The sequence below is a fragment of the Phyllobates terribilis genome, unplaced genomic scaffold, assembly GCF_046119375.1.
Source record: "Phyllobates terribilis strain yellow unplaced genomic scaffold, ASM4611937v1 Scaffold_2__4_contigs__length_985480577, whole genome shotgun sequence".
In the NCBI taxonomy this organism is placed as follows: Eukaryota; Metazoa; Chordata; class Amphibia; order Anura; family Dendrobatidae; genus Phyllobates; species Phyllobates terribilis.
This window is the reverse complement of record NW_027362762.1, coordinates 57,131,031-57,157,390: the sequence shown is the minus strand read 5'-3', so window position 1 is coordinate 57,157,390 and position 26,360 is coordinate 57,131,031. Positions and strand designations below refer to the sequence as shown.

The window sequence follows — 26,360 nt, the reverse complement described above, 5'->3', positions numbered from 1 at the left end:
AGGATTCCTTTAGTCTTCATTCCAGGTGCACTAACAGCTCGGCCTTACATTGAATTGGGGGTGGACCCAGTGGTGCGACCATTTCTCCAAAGTGTCCCAGGAGCCGTTTTTCAACATGACAAAGCAGCCTGCGTGACCTAAAGGTAATTCCATGGCCTGCAGCGTCTCCGCTCTTGTCTCCCATCAAGCACATCTGGGATTTCATTGGTCGGTGATTACACAGGAGTGGAGATTTATGCAGTTGGCGCTCATACTCTACTGAATATATAGAGGTGTTTTAAAATTTTTGTTTCCACTTTTTTTTTACAAATTGCAGATCAGCAACATGCCTCCATCACGTGATTTTCAGAATTCCATGACTTTTTCTCCTTGGTATTGCAATTTCAAGTGTATATACGTATTGCAGGTTCTCCTCCTGCACTTTTAAATGGAGGAGATTGTGACCAGACTAGTCTATCATTCTCCTCCTATTGAGAAACAACGTTCCCATGTGGACTGTGTTTCAATTGGATGAGGCTGTGTAACATACCTGGCGGCGTCCTTGCATAGTGGTCCATCTCCCACTGTGCAAGAGCGCGCACTTGAACTCCTGTCCAGAATGTCTCTCTGGCTTCCCTCCTTGCTGTCTGTTTGTCTGTTTTGGCTGCATAGGGCGACGCCCGCTGAACTTCCTGTTTCTTGTACCTGCTGCGGACACGCCCCTGTTGCACCTTCAGCCTATTGCTGTCCATCTTTGGGTATTTATACCACCTTCTTCCTCAAGATGGCGCCTGAACATTGTGTCCTGTCAGTTGGCTTTTTGTCTCTGACGTGCCAGGTCCTATCCTGTTTTCCTGCCTGTTCTCCAGTTCTGTGTCTGAACTGTGGTCTGTTCTTGTGAACACGCTTTTAGCCTGTTCTTTCGCCTTCTAGGGGCTGTATTCCTAGATCTGCCTGTCTGTGCCTTGCGGTATCTGTTCCCGTCTGAACAGAGTCCTGTTTGTGTCCCAGCCTTGCTGTATTTGTTCCCGTTTCTCTGTTTCCAGTTGTCTGTGCCTTGCGGTATCTGTTCCCGTCTGAACAGAGTCCTGTTTGTGTCCCAGCCTTGCTGTAATTGTTCCCGTTCCTCGGTTCCTAGTTGTCTGTGCCTCGTTTCTACTTTTGCCTTTTCTCCCTTTTCCCTCTTTGTCTGTTTTCTGCGTCTTTCTGCAGAGTCTGTACTTGCTCCTAAATTCCTTCTCGTCGTCTTTGTACCTCTGTTGTGAATTTAGTGTACGCTCGCTACTTCTTTGTAAGTACCGTGTGTGCTTCTGGTTCTGCCTTTCCTTCTCCGTCTGTTCTTTGTGAACAGAGTCCTATCCCCCTGCCTTGTCTGCCGCTCTGCGGTTTCCGCTCTGCTCCTGCCTTGTCTGCTGCTCTGCGGTTTCTGCTCTGCTCCTGCCTTGTTCGCCGCTCTGCGGTTTCCGCTCTGCTCCTGCCTTGTTTGCCGCTCTGCGGTTTCCGCTCTGCTCCTGCCTTCTTAGCCGCTCTGCGGTTTCCGCTCTGCTCCTGCCTTGTTTACCGCTCTGCGGTTTCCGCTCTGCTCCTGCCTTGTTTACCGCTCTGCGGTTTCCGCTCTGCTCCTGCCTTGTTTACCGCTCTGCGGTTTCCGCTCTGCTCCTGCCTTGTTTACCGCTCTGCGGTTTCCGCTCTGCTCCTGCCTTGTTTACCGCTCTGCGGTTTCCGCTCTGCTCCTGCCTTGTTTGCCGCTCTGCGGTTTCCGCTCTGCTGCGGCCTTCTTAGCCGCTCTGCGGTTTCCGCTCTGCTCCTGCCTTGTTTACCGCTCTTGCGGTTTCCACTCTGCTCTTGCCTTGCTTGCCGCTCCTGCGGTTTCTGCTCTGCTTCTGCTCGCTGCTCCGGCAGTCCTGTCCTGCTCTGCTTCTGCTCGCTGCTCCGGCAGCCCCGTCCTGCTCTGCATCTGCTCGCTGCTCCGGCAGTCCTGTCCTGCTCTGCTTGTGCTCGCTGCTCCGGCAGTCCCGTCCTGCTCTGCTCTTGCCCACCGCTTCGGGCGTTCCCTCTCTGCTGTGTTTGGCTACCGCATCTGCGGTTCTGTTTCTGTGACCCAGTCTGTACTGGGTCTTGTCCTCTCTGTGCTCCAGGCCGTCCTTTCGGCCAGTACCTCCCTGCCTGCATATTCGCCTGTATCCACCCGTCTGCATACCTGCCGTGTTCGCTTATATCCACCAGTCTGTGCCAGCCTAACCTGCCTGTTCCAGTAATCCCTGTGTGGGTCAACCCCAGTGTCCGGAGTTTGACCTGGAGTAGCACCTGGTCCCTCTGCCCGGTTTCTCCCTGGTGCACTGGCGTCGTATGCCGTCGTGCCATCTTGGTCGGATCGGCCAGATACTTAGTCACACCCCTCCAGGCACTCTCCGGTTCATGGTCCAGTGGAACCACTTCTCCCGCACACGCCAGTCAGTCCGGGCGTGTGCATAACAGGCTGATGGACAAGTCTGGTCACATACTCTTCCATCAATGGTAATTTTGAGGTCAGGGGCTTCGTGAGGAAGGAGGAAAGCCTTTTATATTAGTGACACAAAATCTTGTCTCCAACCCATGTGCTAAAATAAAGATATTGGGACCGAGTCATCAAGCAATTTAAGATAGTTTTCTAGAGTAGTACTACTTGAAATATTTATGGGGGCAGGACTGGAGAAATAGCTGTCATTCAAAGTATATGGCCAAAAATGACACCAAATATTGCACCCACGGTCTTTCCCATCCACCTGAGATCCACCCAGCCATTTGGTGTAAAAAATCTGCATATATGTGCGCAAGTCATATTTCTCTCTTCGAGGATGACTTCTGTACACACCGTGAGAGTGTATCAGCTGTCTGCAGCCCACGCAGCTCTGAGGATAAGTCATGCAGAATCAATACTTTACACAACAAGGCTGAGACGACTGCAAGGCTAATGTGCAATGAATTGGATGATAATTTGGGAAGATTCGTATCTTTGTTTTCGTTTAGAATGAAAATACCCTGAACTTGAGTCTCAGGAACTCAGCTTATTAACATTTTAATGGGGCGACGCTGAGCGGTGCTTTGTTTGTGAGACCTGCATTATCTATTGGAGATTCTATCAGCTGCTACCGTCCTCTGTGTCTTATTTATGGGATGAAGAAAATGTCCGGTTCTACTAATTCTACTCAGATAGAAAAGCTTTATATCAGATTTCTAATCCCACAGCTTTATTATACGTCATTACAATCTTCTCAAAGAGGATGATTAATAAAAAGAAAGATATTTATGTTATGCGCTCACCTGGTGCATTCTCTCAACCAAAGTTCAGGGTGAACACCACAAACCAAAGGTGATTGTACAACATGCAGGACTTACCAGAGTGCACACGGTACTGCTAGGCTCAGAACATCAGTATTTGCTGGACGGCAAGCAGACAAGTGGAGCAGGAAAAACCTGAAGATATAGATGGACCTACCAGTCCATCTACCAGTAGTGTAGACATGCACTGGAACTAAAAATGTATAATAAGTCCAGGAATTGCATCAAATGTATTGTGAACAGCTGCAGAGTTTATTATGCTTACAGCAGACGAAGGGTTAATCAGTAGGGATGAGCGGACCCATGGAAATTCGGTTCGGGTACTTGAACTTGTACCAGAATCTGAACTTCATTGAAAACAATGGGGACCCTGACTTTGGAAGTGAAAAATTCTCTCTCTCATACTGTCCAGTACGAACGCCGAACTTTTAACTTCGTGTTCACTCATCTCTATTAATCAGAAAACAGTTGGATAGCCGCTGTAAGCAGTGATGAACAGACAAACATGTTTCTAGGGTAGATACATTGTGTTGCAGCAGCATCTAGTGTGGACAACTCCATAGAAGAGCTTGTTATGCTTACAGCAGACGAACGGTTAGCTGCAGGACTGAGCCAGAAAGTTAATGCAGATTGAAGAAACAAACAGGAATTTGCTGAGATGATTGTTATCTTAGAGAACTGGTTGGTGATGCAAAATCCAATGCACACGGTAACTGAAAACAAAGCTTTCTCAATGCTTTAGACACACATGGATGTCTGAGTCTGCCTTTTAAAAGTCTTAGGTGATGATGTCACTGGATTTTGCCGGGCAACTTGGCAGCACGGTGGCTCAGTAGTTAGTAAGGACAAGATCTGCAAGGAGTTTGTATGTTCTCCCCGTGTTGGTGTTACTGAAGGAAGAGCAGCTCTTGAGCACAAACTGCTGCTCTAACATGTGAAATACTGTGTCGTGGTTTTTAGGCTTTTAATGTCCTATATTGGACAATGCAGTTTTTCAGAGTTTATCATATTTTATAGACTTTTGTATTGTTTTTATGTATGATAGAACTATGGGGAACGTGAAGATAGAGAACTCCCTATCCTGATTTCTCTAGCTAGGCCTATGTAGACAATCCAGTGAGGAAGATGCAATGGACAAATTCTTAGATAATTTATTGAATATATCTTGAAAAATTCAGTGAAAGAGATCAATGGAAAATCATCTCCCCAGCTCAGAGATGCATTTCTATACAGAACAAGAGGGTACTGAAGGATATGAGCTCAAAAAATAGCAGGAATAACAGGAAAAATGTATTATGGTGACAACAGAAGCAAAAAAAAGTGTGCAACAAATCTAAAACTGCTAATGCAGATTCTGGTAGGTAGATAACCCTTATATTAGCTGGAACAGCACAGAGCCTTTATTGTGATGTATTGTGATCGATTCATTGATTTTTTTTTTTATTTATAGGGAAATTCAGGTCTTGGCTTTAGTATCGCTGGAGGAATAGATAACCCTCATGTAGGGGATGACCCAGGAATATTTATAACAAAGATTATACCAGGAGGAGCAGCAGCAGAAGATGGAAGACTCAGGTAAGAGTTTTTGTTTGACGCTCTCTAAACTTTAATGTCAGTCATATGTGGGGTTGCTTATCAGTATACAGATGTACAAATGTGTCATTCCTTATCTTTCCTCTTGGCTCAACAAGATTTGTAGAGTGAGCTGACCAGCTTTAAAAAAAACATGATTTTAGAATGCTCTGCCAGGAGATGTTTATGTTTATTGTATCTATAAGTGGCCACCCAGTGGGTGTGATGTCAATTACAGCCTGTAATTTTGCCAGCATACTGTGATAATGTATTGAGTATGCATCGTAAGAATTTGCCTCTGTAACCAAATTGAAGAAAATATAAGGGAGGACTTTGCATCATAAGCAACAGCAATTGTCTGTCACTCGCTCGTGACCTCAGTTAAAGTCAATGATCTGTATATAATTATTCCCTTTCCATCTATCTTGCAGTTTACTTTGAACCATATTAATGATCGTAGCACAACTCGTGTTATTATTAATCATTAAACCTGAAACCAAAGTATAAGAAATGCAAATGATTTCAGAAATCTACCAAAGCGCCCTTATCCTTAATTTCGACTATGTAAAAACATTTTATTCCAACCTGTCATTATATCTTTATGTTCTCATTAGAATTTCTAGAATATATAATTGTAACTTGGTAATGACAGGGCTTGTGAGGTTTTCATTGTAACTTGGGAATGAGGTTTTCATTGTAAACATATGCTGCATTTTTTTATTTGCATGTTATTTTTCATTATTCATATAAAAAACAACGTGCAGTACTAATTCTGGCCAGTAGAGCAGAGAAGGCATAATGTACACTTCTGGTTTCCTGCAACTTACTTGTCAGCTTTACTGTATAGACTGGGGCAGTATGAGCAGAGTAATTTTATTATAATTGGAGGGTGGCAAATTAATGACAGCTCTATTGTGCTGCTAGAGGGATAGATCAGGTAGGATAGTAACAATATACATTATATGCACACATACGTTTCTGTATGCCTCTCACCGGCCGCTCTTTGATCTGTAGATGATGGGTTTTCCTCCATTGTCTGTTGAGAATGTTTTAGTCTATGAACACTTTTCTGTAAATTAAGGGGTGGTCAGCTATATAATATTTTGCACAAATGGGTCCATGGAGGCCTTAAAAGTGAAAAAAAAAAACTCACCTACTGGACCCCCACCATTCCATTGCACTGCTGACCGTGTCTGCCACCGGTCTCCTCGCTGCCTCTTCCAATTGTGCACATCAAGTGGCCACTGATTGGCTGCAGCCTTGATGTTTCATCTGAGCCAGGAGAGTTAGGACACTGACGGTAGTAATGCAGCCAATCAGTTGTGTTCCTTGCTGGAAGACCAATATCTGCCAATTTCTAAAATACAATTTTGTAGTGGATAATTCACAATGATTACACACCCTGCTGCACTGTCTATCTAGATATTTTAATAATATAAGAACGATATTTTCCAGTTCTCACATCAACCGCTAAAGTAGACACATTCAATTTTTGCTTCCGGCTCTCCGTAGCTGACTTAACAGCTTTGCTGTATAACATGGGAAAAGATGTGCTGAGTAGTGATGAGTAGAGATGAGCGTTGTTCTACTCGAACTGTTCGCCAATCTCAAATTCGAGCTGTTTTGGGCGGTGTTCGAGCCGATCGGCGAACACGAACAATTTGAGAAAAATTCGGCTGTTCGAGGTTATGTTCGATAACTGTTCGTGCACCAAAATCATAACTGGATTTTTTCTCAGTAATGATGAAAATTAATGTTAATACGCAGTTTGAGTGTACAGCGGGGCGGGGGGAGGGGCAGGGGATGGATCTCTGCAGGAACAATGAAGATCTCCATTTTTTTTTCTCTTTCCCGCATTTGCAGTGGGGAGGTGCAGTCTGTCAGCCTATCAGCAGCGCACACACGGAGCGAAGTGCTTTTTTTCACACAAGCAAGGGCATGTGTGATTGGCAGTGTATGTCACATGTCCTTGCCCTATAAGACCAAGCCATTTTCCCCGTCGCCACCATTTTCTCACTGCTGCAGCTGCGTGTTAGACGGCACCGCTGTTGCTGTGTGCGCTATACCTTGTTAATTTCAAGCCAATTTTCGCACAAATATACAGATAGCTTGGGAGTAGGGAATAGTTGTGATTGCAGTCCTTTTAAGGACTAGGTTACAGCATTTCCTACGACTTTTATCAGGCAGGTCTGTGCTCTTAAATAGATAGATTGTGGGAGTAAAGACTAATTGTAATTGGAGTCCTTTTCAGGACTAGGTTACATGAGTTCCTATCAGTTTTTGCCAGGCAGGTCTGTGCCAGTGCTGTGCAAGTTTTTTTCACAGCATTTGGCTGAATCTAGCAAAGCTAATCCTTTTTGGCCTATTGCAGAGTGTGTTAGTCAGTGGAGTAGCCTATCTGTGTTGCAAGATATACCACCTGTGTATAGAATACCAATTTTTTTACTGCACCTAGTGAAGTAAAATCCTTTGGGCATAGCATCATTCTATTAGTCCATCTATACTGACCTCCATCAGGTTGCAAATTAAAAATAATTTTTTTCTGCATCTAGCTCTGAAAAAATATTTGGGCTTCTAGCAGTGTGTGGGACTTGGTCTATTAGTCCATCTATACTGACCTCCATCAGGTTGCAAATTAAAAATAATTTTTTTCTGCATCTAGCTCTGAAAAAATATTTGGGCTTCTAGCAGTGTGTGGGACTTGGTCTATTAGTCCATCTATACTGACCTCCATCAGGTTGCAAATTAAAAATAATTTTTTTCTTCATTTATCTCTGAAAAAATATTTGGGCTTCTAGCAGTGTGTGGGACTTGTTCTATTAGTCCATCTATACTGACCTCCATCAGGTTGCAAATTAAAAATAATTTTTTTCTGCATCTAGCTCTGAAAAAATATTTGGGCTTCTAGCAGTGTGTGGGACTTGGTCTATTAGTCCATCTATACTGACCTCCATCAGGTTGCAAATTGAATAAAAAAAATTTCTGCATCTAGCTCTGAAAAAATATTTGGGCTTCTAGCGGTGTGTGGGACTTGGTCTATTAGTCCATCTATACTGGCCTCCATCAGGTTGCAAATTAAAAATAATTTTTTTCTTCATTTATCTCTGAAAAAATATTTGGGCTTCTAGCAGCGTGTGGGACTTGTTCTATTAGTCCATCTATACTGACCTCCATCAGGTTGCAAATTAAAAATAATTTTTTTCTGCATCTAGCTCTGAAAAAATATTTGGGCTTCTAGCAGTGTTTGGGACTTGGTCTATTAGTCCATCTATACTGACCTCCATCAGGTTGCAAATTAAAAATAATTTTTTTCTGCATCTAGCTCTGAAAAAATATTTGGGCTTCTAGCAGTGTGTGGGACTTGGTCTATTAGTCCATCTATACTGACCTCCATCAGGTTGCAAATTGAATAAAAAAAATTTCTGCATCTAGCTCTGAAAAAATATTTGGGCTTCTAGCGGTGTGTGGGACTTGGTCTATTAGTCCATCTATACTGACCTCCATCAGGTTGCAAATTAAAAATAATTTTTTTCTGCATCTAACCCAGCCAATAGTTTTGGCCTAATACCACAGTTTGGCCACTCAGCTCTGCTCGGTTACCATCCATTGTTTTTTTGTGCAAACAACTCCAGAGTTGTGAATTAGTTAACCACCAAAATGAGTGGAAAAAGGCCTGCTGCTGGTGGAAAGGGGAATAGGCGTGTTGGGAAGGGGAAAAAAGGTTGTGTCCGTGGGGTAGGTGCAGAAGAAAGACCATCTTCCAGCCAAACTAAAATGTCTACTTCTTTTAGCGGACAATGTGATAAGATCCCTTTCTTACGGCCACGCCAATCGCTACAAATTCCAGATGAGGCACAAAAACAGCAGGTGCTTCAACGGATATCAAGTGCTCCTTTAAGTGGGCTCTCCTCCACATCAACTTCAACATCACAAATACTCCAGTCCTCAAAGGTGTCACCCAAATCGCACTTGCTTCCTCACAGCTCCCAAATCTCCAGCTGCCCGTCTGAGTATGAGGTAGAACAGATGGTTGAGTCTGCAGAGCTGTTTACTCATACTATAGCCTGGGAATCAGAGGTCGACTCCAGCGCTTCTGTGAATCCAGACGAGGAAATGATCTGCACTGATGCCCAGAATCTTTATGAGTCGGATCCAGGACCAGACGCAGAAGGTTCTGACCATAATGTAGACCCTCATTCCCAAACTGTAACTCCTGTTGGTGGAGACAATGAGGAAGACGATGATAAGACTCAAATACCTGATTGGAGCGACAACTTTAGTTTTTTGTCAGGGCAGGAACAGGTTGGCTCTGAGGACGACGGGTGTGATAACGCACAGGGTGATGATGATGAGGTCGGAGATCCCACTTACTGTCAACCCACAGTCAGCCAAGAGATGAGGTCAGCAGAGGAGGTGGAGGAAGATGCTAGTGACGACGAGGTCAGGTTGCGCCTTTCTGGACAGAGACGTAGTACTGGAAGCACGTCAACAACTGCATCCTCAAACACAACTCTGCCTCTCACCACAAGTCGTGGTGGCTCTTCAGGTCGCATGGGTGCTAAGCCTTGCATAGCCTGGGCATTTTTTCAGATCGATAAAGATGACCCAACTCGTGTTATCTGTAACATTTGTCAGCAAAAGCTAAGTAGAGGCCAAAAAATACATAGTTTGAGTACTTCATGCATGAACCGGCACATGGACATGAAGCATAAGTTGCAGTGGGAAGCTCAGTGTGCTACAATGCGGTCTAGCCGGCCGGGCCAACCACCGTCTGCCATATCTTGTGCATCCGCGGCCTCTTCATCCTCTGTGACTGGGGGGACAGCAGTCACACCTGTTTTGGGGCGCAGACCTGCCACCTCTTTACCCGCAACAGCCAGCGTGATTGGCAGGTCATCATTTTCTTTGGAGGTGGTAACACCAGCTGGTCTTGAGCGCTGTCCGACATCGATAGCACCACCTTTGGATCAAGGCAACCTAACATGTCCGCCTGCATCTTCCTCACAGACCGTCAGTTTGCCGGGGACACCCTTATCAACCCCGTCTAAGCACAATAGCCAGCCCTCGGTCCCTCAGATGTGGACAAGTAAAAGACCATTTCCTCCTAGCCATGAGAAAGCTAAGAGGTTGAATTTCACCATCTGCAAGCTCTTGGCTACAGAAATGCTGCCTTTCCGCCTGGTGGACACAGAGGATTTTCGAGACCTTATGTCCGTCGCAGTGCCCCAGTACCAGATGCCCAGTCGGCACTACTTCTCAAAGAAAGGTGTGCCTGCGCTCCACCAGCATGTCGCACACAACATCACCGCTTCTTTGAGAAACTCTGTGTGTGACAGGGTGCATTTCACCACAGACACTTGGACGAGTAGGCATGGACAGGGGCGTTACATGTCGCTGACTGGGCACTGGGTAACTATGGTGACAGCAGGACAAGGGGCTGCTGTCCAAGTCTTGCCGTCCCCACGAGTTGTGCGTCAATCCTCTTTATGTCATTTTTCCTCCACTGCTTCTGCCTCCTCAACCTCCTCTCGGTCTTCCACCTGCACCCAAAGCCTGTCTGGTCATGCCACAAGCTTTCTAACTGCGCAGAAGGGATCCTGCACACCTCCTTACTATGCTGGCAGTAGGGCTCAACGTCATCAGGCGGTTTTTACATTGAAATGTCTGGGAAATGTGAGTCACACAGCTGAGGAGTTGTGGTCAGCTCTGGAGAACCAATTTCATGAATGGTTGTCTCCACTGGACCTGAAACCAGGGAAGGCCGTGTGCGACAATGCTGCAAACCTGGGTGCGGCCCTTCGCCGGGGCAATGTCACACACGTGCCTTGTATGGCTCACGTGTTGAACCTGGTTGTCCAGCAATTTTTAGCCCACTATCCCAGACTAGATGGCCTTCTGCAGAGGGCACGGTCGCTGTGTGCTCACTTCCGCCGTTCGCATCCCGCAGCTCAGCGACTTACATCTCTACAGAAGTCGTTGGGCCTGCCACTTCACCGGCTAAAATGCGATGTGCCTACCCGGTGGAATTCAACTCTGCACATGTTGCAGCGACTGTGGCAGCACCGACAAGCCCTGGTGCAATACGTTCTGACGTATAGCCTGGGCCAACGAGATTCAGAGGTGGGGCAAATCACGCTGGAGGAGTGGTCTCAGATCAGGGACCTATGCACCCTTCTGCACAGTTTTGAAATGGCGACGAAGATGTTTAGTGCTGACGATGCCATTATCAGCATGACTATTCCGGTGATTTACATGCTGGAGCACATGTTAAACAGAATTCGGAGTCAGGTGGTGGCACAAGAGGAGGTGGAGGAAGTAGAGGAGGAGGAGTTGTATGCGGAAGGGCTAACATCTGCAACGTCCAGACGGTCGGCAGCACCAAGGCGGCAGGCATGTGAGGGTGGGGGAGATGATTTTACCAGGGCGCATGGTAGCAGCCAAACTAGTGAGGAAGGTGCAGGAGCCCAGGAAGAAGTGGAGGACGAACTGATGGAAGACTCATCAGATGAGGGAGACCTTGATCACATTTCTGTTGTGCGAGGTTGGGGGGAGAGGACAGAGGAAGGAAGCATGATTGCTACCTCGCCACCAACACAACAGGGACTTGGTGCTCCTGGATGCGCAACACACATGAGTGCCTTCTTGCTGCACTACCAGCAACATGACCCTCGAATTGTGAGAATTAGAAATAATCCTGACTACTGGGTTGCCACACTGTTAGATCCCCGGTACAAAAGTAAATTTGCAGAAATTATTCCTGCCATAGAAAGGGATGCACGCATGCAGGAGTATCAGCAGAGACTGTTGCAGAATCTTACATGTGCTTTTCCACAAAATACCAGTGGTGCACGTAGTGAATCTCACAGTTCCAACTTGCCAACCGTGGGACCGTCAAGTGTTCAGCACTCAAACCGTAACAGAACCACAGTATCTGCTGGTAACATCAATTTTGCGGAATCATTTCACCACTTTTTTAGCCCATCCTTTGCAAGGCCACAGGAGACAAGAAGTCTGACACATAGTCAACGCCTAGAGACGATGGTACAGGAGTATCTCCAAGTAAACATTGAAGCCACGACTGTGTCACTGGACCCTTGCTCTTTTTGGGCTTCCAATCTGGATAAATGGCCGGAGCTAGCCACTTACGCCTTGGAGATCTTGTCATGCCCCGCAGCCAGCGTTCTGTCTGAACGTGTGTTCAGCGCTGCTGGTGGTGTGCTGACAGATAAGCGCACGCGGCTCTCCACTGATAATGTAGACAGACTCACGTTCATAAAGATGAACAAATCATGGATCCGAAACGACTTTTCTACCCCTGTGTCATCCTGGGGAGAGTAAAAGCTTGATGATTGGTTAAAATCACCCTACCAACCGTTTTAAGCTTTCAAATTACTAATCATGTTTATCTGTATCTTGACTGGAAAATAATTTGGGCTTTGTAGCAGTGTGCAGCACTGATCCTATTAGGCCATCTATAATAAGCTTCACCAGATTTAAAATTAAAAATAATTTTTAGCTGCATCTAGCCCGGAAAATAATTTTGGGGCTCCGAGATGCGCAAGACACATAAGTGCCTTCTTGCTGCACTACCTGCAGCATGACCCTCATATTGTCAGAATTCGAAGTAATCATGACTACTGGGTTGCCACACTCTTAGATCCCCCAAACTTTTCGATCAACCTTTTCATTTTAATAAAGACCAAAAAAATGGTCATTTTTGAAATTATAAGCATTAGCAGGTTGTTAGAAACTGAAATCAAACAGTTTTCAACTCAAAACTTTATTCTAGGTGATGTTACATTTTCACATAGGACCCCTTGTTCGAAAGGAGCTTCTGAACTCTCTCGTCCATTGAATTTGTCAGGTTTTGGATGGTTTCTGCTTCAATTGTTTTGCATGAGGACAGAATACCCTCCCAGAGCTGTTGCTTAGATGTGAACTGCCTCCCGCCATCATAGACACTCCTTTTAATGATGCTCCAAAGGTTCTGAATGGGGTAGAGGTCAGGGGAGCATGGGGGTCACACCATAAGTTTGTCCCCTTTTATGCCCATATCAGCCAGAGATGCAGATGTTTTATGTGCAGCATGAGATGGTGCATTATCATGCAGAAAAATGATCTTGCTGTGAAATACACGGTTCTTCTTCTTGAACCATGGCAGGAAGTGCTGTTTGAGAAAATCCATATACATTATGGAGTTCATCTTTAGCGCCTTCAGAGATTCTAAAGGGGCCGACAATCTCTCTCCCCATGATTCCAGCCCAAAACATTACTCCACCTCCTCCTTGTTGGCGCTGTAGCCGTGTTTGCGTGGGGTGTCCATCAACCAGCCATCCTCCACTCCATTCATCTGGACCATCGAGCGCTGCACGGCACTCATCCGTGAACAAAACAGTTTTGAAATCAGTCTTCATGTAATGTTTGGCCCACTGGAGCCGTTTCTGCTTGTGTGAAGTGGATAGAGGAGGTCGACAGGATGGCATATGCACAGCTGCAAACCTCTGAAGGACCCTGCATCTTGTTGTTCGGGGGACGTTGGAGGCACAAGCAGCTTCAAAAACTTGTCTGCTGCTATGACAAGGCTTTTTTGCCGCTGCTGTTTCAACCTGACGTAATTGCCTGTAGGAAAGAGTCCTCAATTTGCCCTTATCAGCACGCACACGTGTGTACTGTGAATCAGCTACATACTTCTTGATTGCCAAGACACTTCATCCTGATCATCGCACAATGTTGATTGTAGTCATGCCTTGACCTAAACACTCCACAATTTGTTGCTTCTCAGCAGCCGACACATCCTTTTTCTTTCCCATTTTGGCAGAAAATGTAGGCTGCTTAATAATGTGAGAGAGCCTTCTTAAGTAGTCTTGCCTTTCATTGGACACACCTGCCAAACTAATTAGCACAGGTGTTTGCAATTGCTTACAGTGATATAAAGAGCCCTGACACACATCACCATCAATGAGTTTAACTGACAAACAAACAAATTCTTCCCTTATCACTCCTAAACACTTTTTGCATAATAATTTGGAACGCGGTGTACATGTGCTTTTCCACAAAACACCAGTGGTTCACGTAGTGAATCTTACAGTTCTAACTTGCCAACCGTGGTCTGTATGGAATTGTTCAATAAAGGGCCCAAAATTAAGATAACATAGATGGGAGAGGTCTCTATGAATAGGAATTCCTAAGTATTTGATACCCTGTGAGGGCCAGGCAAAGGGAAAGTTGGACTGGATGGAATCCTATATGGATTTAGGGAGGGAGACATCGAGGGCCTCAGACTTCGCTGCATTGATTTTAAAATTTTACCATGTAACAAAGTGATCTATTTCAGCCATAACAGCAGGGATGGATATATGTGATTGAGTGATATATACTAGGACATCATCAGCAAATAGAGAGCACTTGTACTCGGTGCCTCCCACCTCAATCCACCTAATATTGGGGTTATGGCGAATTGATGAGAGCAGGTGCTCCGTCACTAGGATGTATAAGAGAGGGGACAGAGGACATCCCTGCCTTGTCCCATTGGTGATTGTGAAAGGTGATGAAAATGTTCTGACGCACCCCCTGGGCCTTGGGACACCCGGAGCCGGACCCTTTTTGGTGGATGCTGGTGGTTGTAGTCTTCGTGGCGGCGATCCGGTTCCGTGGCTCAGGGCGGTCAAACCAGTGGCGGAACTATTTATGTGGTTTTGATGTTTAAATGTCTGACTACGCCACCCGTGGATTGCGGTCAGAGTGAACCGCCGCTACAGGGCAGACCGCTAAGGCTGGTGTTGTGGGTGCAGCAGAGCGTAGCATAACTCCCCACGGGAGGAGTATAGCCTCAGGGCAGTGTATGCGGAGGATGGGGGTGATGGTGCAGGGCAGCAGCAGTAACGACACGGAGTCAGTGATGCAGTTCAGGGCCTTTACTCACAGTTCTTATTATCCAGACCACGTCTGCAGGTAACGGCTGCCCACGTCGTACTGTGCTCACCAGGTGAGGGGCTCAGACAACTCCCAGATAACTTTGGAGCGCTTCACAGGACCCCCTTTGTGTGTCCTTTGTCTGGCCTTTCTTACCAACACTTCTGTCCGGCTGCCTCGGGCCTCCTCTTGGTAAACTTGGCGCCAGTTTCCCTGACCCTATGTGGTGCCTTCCTAGCGGGTGGAGCAAGGGGCTGCACCACATAAAATGTCAGAGCCTCCGGTTTCTAGCTGAGGGTCGTTTCCTGCCTCCACTAGTTCGGGGACCGGTCTCCCCCTTTGGCCTGACCCCTCCACGCAGGTGGATTCGGGCGTGCGGTGGCGACTCGCCCGTCCGCACCCCTGGGATCCCTTCATTCCTCGTTCCTGGAGCCTTCTCCGCTCCTCTTCCTTCCTTCTCCCTCTTGCAGGCCTGGGCCTCTGTTACTAGGCCCGCCTCCGGAGCAGAGCTCATGCAGAGCCCCTGCTCCCTGCCACTTCTGCTCAGACTTCTCTGCACTGAACTAAGATGGTGCCCACCTTTTATACTCCCTTCTCAATGCACCCAGGAACTGCTTCCTCCCTGCTCCTGCACTGCAGGGTTCCCCTTCCTCAGTGTTCCCTCCCCCCACTCCAGCCAGGGACAGGGACTGTCGTGCCCATCTCAGGGGCATATTGGTCGCCCTGCCCCACGGCAATGTGGTGTAATGCATGCAGGTGTCGGGTCCTGATCCACACTCCATCCTTATCTGAGAGTGAGATATCACACCTCTGGGTGAGGTGCAATACGTCTGTAGCAACCGAGCCCTCGGTGCTACAGTTCCATTTATCTTCAGCCTAGGTGACGTATTGTGATACAGGGCCGTGATTTTGGCTATAAAAGGGTCCCCTAGACCCCTACCCCAAGCTTTTTAAGAGAATCATATATGGCGTGCCAGGAGACTCTATGGAATGCTTTCTCAGCATCCAACGAGAGTATCTACTTACAAATTTTTAACTGCATCTAGCCCAGGAAATACTTTGTGCCTAGTAGCAGTGTCTGCTAGTCAGCGGATTATCCCGGCTGTTAAGCAAGCTACACCACCTGTAGTTTGGACACTTAATTTTTTCAAAGGAAATGCTTCGGGACCACGGGATACTTAGTGAAGAGCATCAGGAGGCACCCCAAGGCATAGGGGCTGGGACTGGCACTAGGATGCCTTGCGGTGGACAGCCGAGCTCGATCCTTATAAAAGCTTTTTAACTGCAGCAGCTTTAGTGGACGCTACTGGAGCTGGAATTACGCGGCTGCTGGCATGAGACTTGCCCTCCAATAGATCCTTGTAAATGGATTTAAAGTGTATTCATTTAAATTAGAGGGACAATTTAAATTAAAAAGCTTAGAGCTGCCTCCACCACAGGTGGGCTCTCTCGACCCACCAGCGGACAGGCACCAGTATTGGGAGAGGGGGGCTGGCCGTCAGGGTTCACCGCGGCTCTGGCACAAACCCGGCGACACGGAGGTGGCACGGGCAGGAGCGGACTGGCCGTCTCGGCTTCTCACTTTTTGGATTTTAGAAGGGCATGACATGCCTATATCTGTGTCTCCCCCTCCTTTTACTCCTCCACCTCTTTTCTTTTCGCATGACTATATGTACTTGTCACTTTTCCATGTGTTAGTTGTGTCTTCTGAGCAGTTTGTCAGCTTTTGGACACCTTTGAAGGTGTTTTCTATGTGTTTCTATGTGTTTTTGTTTGCCTGCCATTGGTTTTAACGGTGTTCGAAGGTGTTCGACGAACAGTTCGACGAACAGTTCGGCGAACACACGGGTGTTCGACGAACCGAACCGAACTCGAACACTACGGGGGTGGCTCAACACTAGTGATGAGCGAGCACTAAAATGCTCGGGTGCTTGTTGCTCGGGTCGAGCACATTGGAATACTCGGGTGCTCGACCCGAGAAACAAGCCCAATGTAAGTCTTAGGGAAACTCGAGCATTTTTCAGGCGGCTCTCCCCGGCGGTCTGCAGAGGGCCTAAAAATTGCCCAAATCGATGGGAACAGTGCTCAAATGACATGGGGACAGCATGGGGAAGACCCCTGGAAGCATTTCTGACTCCCAGGTCACTGCTGTCAGCAACGTTGTCAGAGGTATTACGCCACTTTTACGGACTCACAATAAAACATACTAAAACAAAACCAAAATGGATTTAACTGGGAAATATGTTAGGGAACATCCTTTCCAGGGTAATGACTTGTATATAAGGCAAAATAAATAACCAAAAACAAAAATACTCCTCCACACCTTGGGCTATGTTCACACGTAGCGTTTTTGATGCATTTTTGCACTTTTGCATTGCTTTCAACCAAGACGAATGCATTCACTGGGAAATGTCATTTTAACATTTTACAACCTTATCTGGCCATGTGCTGTGTGACACATCATCAGACACATGCATACAGTGCTGAAAAGACATGGGAACAGCATGGGGAAGACCTCTGGAAGCATCTCTGACTCCCAGGTCACTGCCTAAAAGTGTGCCCATCAGAAGTGATCCTTGGCGCATGCGAAGATGCCTCCTGCCATGCACCTATCGTTGCAGACTTGCAACAATCACCGTCCATGTCCTTGTTCCACTGCAGCGTTCAGTTGTCCCTACCCCATTCCTTGGAATGCAAGCGCAAGTATGCAGGCAGCCTCCCACCCACAGGCTGCAATACTATACTGCCAAGTTTTTGACAGCTGCTTGCTCTTGAAATGTGGCCTTTTAGGCTCGTGGAGGCAGAAGCTGTCCACAATCTTATGGCGGCGGCGACCAGGTATCCATACTCGGTCCCCAGCCGCCACTATATTTCCTGGTATCGCCTCCGCCTTCCACAAGCACGGGTCCCACAACATTACATGTGCCCTCCCCAGTGCACTTACTGGGAAGGACCACCTAACCACAAACACGTGGACAGGTGAATGTGGCCAGGGACGGTACGGAGCCAGTCCACAGCTTTTTTTGCTGAGTTGTATTTCACCACAGCCATATTCTTCAGCTTGGTGAAAAAACTTGGGAAACCATATCTACTCAGCTGTCATTTCTCCCAGGAAGTCCTCTAAAACTGCTTTCACTTGAAATGTGGCCTTTCAGGCTCGTGGAGGCGGAGGCTTTTCATAACCTCATGCCGGCTGCGGCCGGGTGTCCATACTCGGTCACCAGCCGCCACTGTTTCTCCTGGTATCGTCTCCGCCTTCCACAAACACGGGTCCCACAACATTACCCGTGTCCTCCCCTGTGCACTTACTGGGAAGGACCGCCTAACCACAAATGCATTCACCGGGAAATGTCATTTTAACATTTTACAACCTTATCTGGCCATGTGGTGTGTGACACATCATCAGACACATCCTGTTTCATTGATGATGGAGGGACTCTGAAAGACACATAGAGCAGGGCCACAGTAACGACAAATCCCCATTAGAAAGGAGAGAGTCTCCCATAGTGTTGGCCTATGCAGTGAATGCAAGGGTTACCAAAAATTTGGAGGCATTCCAATGCCCCTTGGAAGAGATGTGGAGGCCTCATAAAAAAATCTTCCCATTAGAAATGAGCGGGCCTCCTATACTTGTAATGCCCATGCACTATGGGGGGTATACATGAACATGCTGTATAAAAAATTTTTTTTACAGGCATCATAAACACCCTTTAAAAAAATTATGTGGGTGTTGCATCATGGACCACGGTCACCCTGGTGATATGGTGGTGGAGGATGAGGAGAAGGAGGAGGACAAGAGCAAATAGCCAAAATCAGGAAGCGTATACCCATGTCTGGATGTGAAAAGGTGCGTGGGAATACACCTCCCAAGAAAAGACACTGGATTTGAGTTTATGTTAGGCTGCTATCATTCGGTGGTGTTGAGAAGTCTGGCCCAATCCAGCCCTTGTTCATTTTTATAAGAGTCAGCCTGTCAGCATTTTCAGTTGACAGGTGGATGCGCTTATCAGTTATAATTCCACCAGCGGCACTAAAAACCCGCTCTGATAAAACACTGGAGTCAGGGCAGGCCAGGACCTCCAAGGCATAGAGAGCCAGTTCATTTCACGTATCCAGCTTGGATACCCAATAATTATAAGGCACAGAGGAATCACGGAGGATGTTGGTATGGTCGGCAAGGTACTCCCTCAGCATCATCCCAAACTTTGCACTCCTTGTGAGAGTACCCCGCGCCTCAGGGCTTGTGCGATGGGAGGTTCTGAGAAAACTCTCCCAGAACTTTGACAGTGTTCCCCTGCCTCTGCTGGATTGAAGTTGTGTCTCTCGCCTGTACTCCTTGGTTGTCCAAAGAAGTGTGCCCTCTGCCGCCAGCGTTTTCAGATGGGAATTTTTTTAATAGTTCTGCAACAAGGGCCTTCTGGTACAGCCCCATTTTTGTAGACCTGTCCACCTCAGGAATAAGAGATATAAAGTTCTCCTTGTAGCGTGAGTCTAGAAGTGTCACCAACCAGTAATGACTGTCACCGAAAATTTTGAGAACCTGAGGGTCATGGGAAAGGCAGTGTAACATAAACTCAGCCATGCGTGCCAGACTACTAACAGGCAAAACTTCTGTGTCCTCACCAAGAGGATGACTGACCATGCTCTCCTCCTCCTCCTTTCTGTCCTCTGGCCATCCACGATGAAAAGACGGTATGACAGCTGTGCAGGTAGTACTGTCTATAGCGCATGAAACTAGCTCCTGTCTGTCCTTCCTCCTCCTCCTCTTCTTCATTGTCATCCAATCCACATTGGGATGAGATGAGGCTGGGCTGTGTGTAATCACCCTGTATGGTTTGTTGCTCCATCTCATCGTGCTCTGCCTGCAATGCATCCTCTTTGATTGTGAGCAGAGAGCGTTTCCGAAGGCAGAGAAGCGGGATGGTGACGCTAATTATGCGTCATCGCCGCTCACCTTCTTGGTGGAGTCCTCAAAATTTTGGAGGATGGTACATATGTCTAACATCCATGTCCACTCCTGAGGTCTTATGTGTGGAGTCTGAACTGAATACCGACGGCCTTGTTGATGCTGGTACTCAACAACTGCCCTCTTCTGCTCACAAATCCTTCCCAACATCTGCAGTGTAGAGTTCCAATGCGTGGGGACATCACACACCAGTCTGTGAGCCGGAAGCTGCAAACTCTGCTGATACACAGCAAGGGCGGCGGAAGCTGTAGCTGACTTTCTAAAATGGGCACACAGGCAGCGTACTTTAACAAGCAGATCGGGCAGCTCTGGGTAGGATTTGAGAAATCGCTGAACCACAAGGTTAAGCACATGGACTTGGCATGGTACGTGTGTGAGCTCGCCTCACCTCAGTGCCGCCACCAGGTTCCGGCCATTGTCACACACGACCATGCCTGGCTGTAGGTTCAGCGGTGTGAGCCACAGATCTGCCTGCTCTTTCAGAGCTGTCCACAACTCTTCAGCATTGTGCGGTTTATCTTCAGCACAGCCTGTTGCCGCTTGGCCAAGGCAGTGCTGCAGTGCTTCCAGCTTGTGACGGATGTGGTCATTTTGGAGATGGAGGCTGAAGAGGAGAAGGAGGCTGAGGAGGATGAGGTGCAGGAGCTGTTGACCGTGGGGGCAACCCTGATTGACCTAGGACCCGCAATCCTAGGCGTCCGACTGGATCCCAGCTTCCAATATGTTAACCCAGTGTACTGTCAGCAAGATGTACCGTCCCTGACCACAAGCACTTGTCCACGTGTCCGTGGTTAGGTGGACTTTCCCGGTAACTGCGTTGTTTAGGGCACGGCTAATGTTTTTGGACACGTGCTTGTGTAATGCGGGGACGGCACACCGGGAGAAATAGTGGCGGCTGAGGACCGAGTACCGAGGGACGGCCGCCGCTTCAGGTTGCGGAATGCTTCCGTCTCCACGAGCCTAAAAGGCAACATTTCGAGCGCAAACAGTCGTGAAATGTGAGAATTTAGTAGTGTGGCCTGTGGGGCGTTGGCTGCATATTTGCGCTTGCGTTTCAAGTACTGGGGTATGGACAACTGAACGCTGCGCTGGGACAAGGACATGTACGTGCTTCCTGATGCTGCTACTTGAGAGTGTGCAACAACAGGTGCAGGGCAGGAGGCATCTTCGCAGGCACCATGGACAGGGGATTGACTTGCATGCACAACAGCGGAAGAAGCAATGGTGCCACCCGCAGACACTGTTCCTGGACCCTGGGGTTCAGCCCACAAAGTCCCGTTCTTTGCTGCCATGTGCCTGATCATGCTGGTGGTGGTCAGGCTGGTCGTTTTGCCACTCTGCTGATGCTGGCCTGGCAGGTGGTGCAAATGGCCTTTTGGGGACTGGGCAGAGTCTTTAAAAAACAACCAGACTCGGGAAGACCTAACAGTTATACTGGCAACTTCCTTTGTGTTGGTGTTACAGGGAACGGTTGCCTGCCTTCTGTCTGCGGCCACCACACTGCTTCTTCCTACCTGTTGGGGTGCTCTGCCTCCCTCTCCCTGTGTGCTGCTGTCCTCGCTCTGCATGTCCTCCTGCCAGGTTGGGTCAGTTACTATATCATCCCCCACCTCGTCTTCCACGTCCGCACCCTGGTCCTCCTCCTGACTTTGTGGCAATTGTGTCTCATCATCGTCCACCTCTTGTGACACTTTCCCACTGTCGCCTTCATGTGACCATGGCTGCTCAAATATTTGGGCATCGCTACATGCGATCTGCTCTTGCCCCGCTTCAAGTGGACCGGGCAAGAGGCCCGAATCTATAAATGGAAAAGTGAACAGCTCTTCAGAGTGTCCAAGTGTGGGATCAGTTGTCTCCGGGCACTCGGCATGGTGGGAGGAAGGAGGATCAGTGTGAGGAATATGCGGTCCAGACTCACGGCTACTGAGACTTGACCGTGTGGAAGACAGGGTGGTGGTGGTGGTGGCTAAGTGACTGGAAGCATTATCCGCTATCCTACAACCTTTTGACACTGCTCTGGGTTCAATAGGGGTGTGCTGCAGTTCCTCTAGGAATTGGGACAGGAAGGTCGGGCGAGAAGATGTGGGTGTTTGTTGTGGCACAATTTCAAGTTGCCCACAGCCTTGTCCTCGGCCTCCGCATGCACCATCACCATCACGTCCAGTTCCCCGTCCCTTGCCACGTGCCTTGCCCATTTTAAATGGAGGACAGTATCTTCCACGCTCACTACAAATGACTGAGTTTGCAGTGAACTTATATGTGATCCGTGTGATGGAGAAAACAGAGTTTTAAATACCTGGCCTGTAGGTAACTAAATTGAACAGCAAACTGGTGTGAATTGCTTCACTGACACACTGAAGGAAATTTATAATGGATTCCAGAAATGGCAGTATTTTCTGACAACGTATATGTGATCCGTGTGATGGAGAAAACACGGTTTTAAATACTTGGCCTGTAGGTAAGTAGTTTGAACAGCAAACCGGTGTCAAAAACTTCGCTGACGCAGTGAAAAAAAATTGAAATAGAGGCCAAAAATAGCCGTATTTTCTGACAACGTATATGTGATCCGTGTGACGGAGAAAACACGGTTTTAAATAGCTGGGTTTTTAGCGCTGTAATATGGAAAGGACCTGGCTGTATTCTGTAGTGCCAACAAGCAAATGGCTCAGAAAAACGGTGTTCTCTGGATTGCTTTTTAGGCAAATAATGAGGATTAAGATCCACAAAAAAAGTATTCCTGGCCCCTGAGACCTGGGCCTTTGTATAGAAATATCTAACAGCAGCAGAAGGCAGAATTGGAATGGAGCCTCTTGTGCTATATGCACTGCAGTCTGCTATATACACTGCCTGCCTATATACCCTGCCTGCCTGATATCTCTGCAGATGGATTAGTTAGTCCTCAGAAGGACTGTTTGTTAACATGGATATGTGTAATGTACGGTTTTTCTCCCTACACTACCTAATACACAAGCAAATCTCTACCTGACGCAGCAGCAGCACCTCTCCCTACACTGTCTGATCCGGAGTGACTGTGACGAGCATGGCGGCGCCAGGTCTGATATAAACCTGATGACGCTGTGCGGCCAGCCAATCACTGTAATGCCACAACCAACATGGCTACAGCATTACAGTGAGTGGCAGGCAATCCCTGCATGTTCATTGGCTCTCTAAAGAGCGCCAAACATGCAGGGAGGAGACCCGAGCTCCCGCCGAGCAACCCCGGAAATACTCGGTGAGTGCCGAGCATGTCGAGCAGTGGGATGCTCGGGCGAGCACCGAGCAGTAGCAAACATGCTCACTCATCACTATTTCTCTCCTGATCTGAATCCTGTTCAGTTGCCTTCAGTCTGATCCAGATAACACACCACCTTTCTCCTCAGCTACAGCCTGACTACAATAACAAGTTCCCCACAATCCCCCTAGGGCTATGCTAAAACACTCCCTGTCTCCTGTGACTGTGTTAACCCCTCTAGTAGCTGGATGCTTCTGAAGCACAACACTTCCTGTCTCTTGTGACTGTGTTGACTCTTATAGTTGCTGGATGCTTTTGAAGCAACAGCACTACTTTTGCATGTCACATTCTGAAAGTCACAAACACTATTTTTACAGCCTTACTATTCTTAAAGGGTCAGCAGTCGGCTATGCTTTGATGTTCCCATTATTAACGAGTGGGTCTCCTATATTGTTATTGCATATGCAGTGACTGCAAGGGCTGCCAAAAATTTGGATGCAACCCAATACCCCTTTGAAGAGACATAGAGGAGGGTCTCAGTAAAAAAATGTTCCCATTATAAAGGAGTGGGTCTGCTATACAGTTATAGGGTATGCAGTGAGTCCAACGGCTGCCAAAATTTAGGAAAAACCCCACTAACAATTTAAAGACACATAGAACTGGGCTACAGTAACGACATGTTCCCATTAGAAAGGAGAGGGTCTGCTATACAGTTATAGGGTATGCAGTGAGTCCTACAGCTGCCAAAATTTAGGAAAAACCCTACTAACAATTTAAAGAAAAACACATGGAGCTGGGCTACAGTAATGAGTATGACATGTTCCCATTAAAAAGGAGTGGGTCTCCCATACTGTTTGCCTATGGAGTGAATGCAACGGCTGCCAAAAATTTGGAGGCACTCCAATGCCCCTTGCAAGAGACGCAGATATGGTGATATGGTAGATATTGTGGTGATATGGTGTTGGAGGATAAGGATGAGGAGAAGACATGAGGAAGACAAGAGCAAATAGACAAAATCAGGAAGCTTATACCCATGCCTGGGTGTGAAGACAGAGGTGCATGGGAATAGAGTTAGACATCGCAAAAAAAGACACTGTATTTGAGTTTATGCTACGCTGCTATGATTCTGTGGTGTTGAGAAGTCTGGCCCAGGCCAGCCCTTGTTTATTTTTATAAGAGTCAGCCTGTCAGCATTTTCAGTTGACAGGCAGATGCGCCTATCGGTTATAATTCCACCAGCGGCACTAAAAACACACTCTGACAAAACGCTAACGGCAGGGCAGGCCAGGACCTACAAGGCGTAAAGAGCCAGTTCATGCCACGTGTCCTGCTTGGATACCCAATAATTATAAGTCACAGAGGAATCACGGAGGATGTTGGTGCAGTCAGCAAGGTACTCCCTCGCCATCTTCCAAAACTTTTCCCTTCTTGGGAGAGTACCCTGCGCCTCAGGGCCTGTACGATGGGAGAGTCTGAGAAAACTGTCCCAGAACTTTGACCGTGTTCCCCTGCCTCTGCTGGATTGCATTTGTGTCTCTCTCGCCTGTACTCCTTGGTTGTCCAACGAACTGTGACCTCTGCCGCTAGCGTTTTCAGAAGGGAATTTTTTAAATAATTCCGCAACAAGGGCCTTCATTTTATTAGGCCTGTCCTGCAAGGGAATAAGAGACAGAAAGTTCTCCTTGTTGCATTGGTCTAGATATGTCACCAACCAGTAAAGACTATCACCCAAAATTTGGTCACATGAAAGACAGCATATCATAAACTCAGCCATATGTGCCAGACTGCTAACAGGCAACACTTCCGTGTCCTCACCAAGAGGAAGACTGACCATGCTGTCCTCCTCATCCTCCTCCTCCTCCTCCCTGTCCTCAGGTCATCCACGCTGAACAGACGGTATGACAGTTGTGCAGGTAGTAACATCTATAGTGCAGAAAACTAGCTCCTGTTCTTCCTTGTCCTACTCCTCCTCTTCGTCATTGTCACCCAATCCACGTTGGGATGAGATGAGGCTGGGCTGTGTGGAATCACCCTGTATGGTTCCTTGCTCCATTTCATCGTGCTCCACCTGCAATGCATCCTCTTTAATTTTGAGCAGAGAGCGTTTCTGAAGACCGAGAAGTGGGATGGTGACACAAATTATAGTGTCATCGCCACTCACCATCTTGGTGGAGTACTCAAAGTTTTGGAAGATGGTACATATGTCTGACATCCATGTCCACTCCTGAGGCCTTATGTGTGGAGTCTGACCTGAATACCAAGGCCTTGTTGATGCTGGTAGTCAACAACTGCCCTCTTCTGCTCACAAATCCTTCCCAACATCTGCAATGTAGTGTTCCAATGCATGGGGACATCGCAGATCAGTCAGTGAGCTGGAAGCTGCAAACACTGCTGAAGCACGGCAAGGGTGGCGGAAGCTGTAGCTGACTTTCTAAAATGTGCACACAGGCGGAGTACTTTGATAAGCAGATCCGGCAGATCCGGGTAGGTTTTGAGAAACCGCTGAACCACGAGGTTACGCATATGGGCCAGGCGTGGTACGTTTATGAGCTCGCCTCGCCTCAGAGTCGCCACCAGGTTCCAGCCATTGTCACACACGACCATGCCTGGCTGTAGGGTCAGCGGTGTCAGCCAGAGATCTGCCTGCTCTTTCAGAGCTGTTCACAACTCTTCAGTGTTGTGCGGTTTGTCACCTAAGCATATTGGCTTCAGCACAACCTGATGCCGCTTGGCCGAGACAGTGCTGCAGTGCTTCCAGCTTGCGACTGATATGGTCATTTCGGAGATGAAGGCTGAAGAGGAGGAGGAGGTGCAGAAGCTGTAGAATGTGGTTGGCAACCCTGATTGACCCAGGGCTCACAATCCTCGGCGTTGGGAGGACATGTTCCGTCCCAAGGTCCGACTGGGTCCCGGCTTTCACTATATTAATCCAGTGTGCCATCAGCGAGATGTACCATCCCTACCCACAAGCACTTGTCCACGTGTCCGTGGTTAGGTGGACTTTCCCAGTAACTGCGTTGTTGAGGGCACGGCTAATGTTGTGGGACACGTGCTCATGTAATGCGGGGACGGCACACCGGGAGAAATAGTGGGGGCTGGGGACCGAGGACCGAGGGACAGCCGCCATCATCAGGTTGCGGAAAGCTTCCGTCTCCACGAGCCTAAAAGGCAACATTTTGAGCACAAGCAGTCACGAAATGTGTGAATTTAGTAGTGTGGCCTGTGGGGCGTTGGCTGCATATTTGTGCTTGCATTCCACGGACTGGGGTAGGGACAACTGAAGCTGTGCTGGGACAAGGACGTGGACGTGCTTGCTGATGGTGCTAGTTGAGAGTGTGCAAAGACAGGTGCAAGGCGCGAGGCATCTTGGCATGTGCC

General features: G+C 47.7%; 1 protein-coding gene across 9 annotated transcripts in view; it reads left to right on the top strand.

Annotated features, from left to right (window-relative positions):
* DLG2 (discs large MAGUK scaffold protein 2) overlaps positions 1-26,360 on the top strand; it is a 1,666,258-nt gene that overhangs the window by 1,107,340 nt on the left and 532,558 nt on the right. For all 9 annotated transcript variants that reach the window (XM_073661710.1, XM_073661711.1, XM_073661715.1 and 6 more), the window contains one exon: positions 4,751-4,875. In XM_073661710.1, coding sequence (XP_073517811.1) covers positions 4,751-4,875 — 125 coding nt within the window. The remainder of the gene's footprint in view (positions 1-4,750; positions 4,876-26,360) is intronic.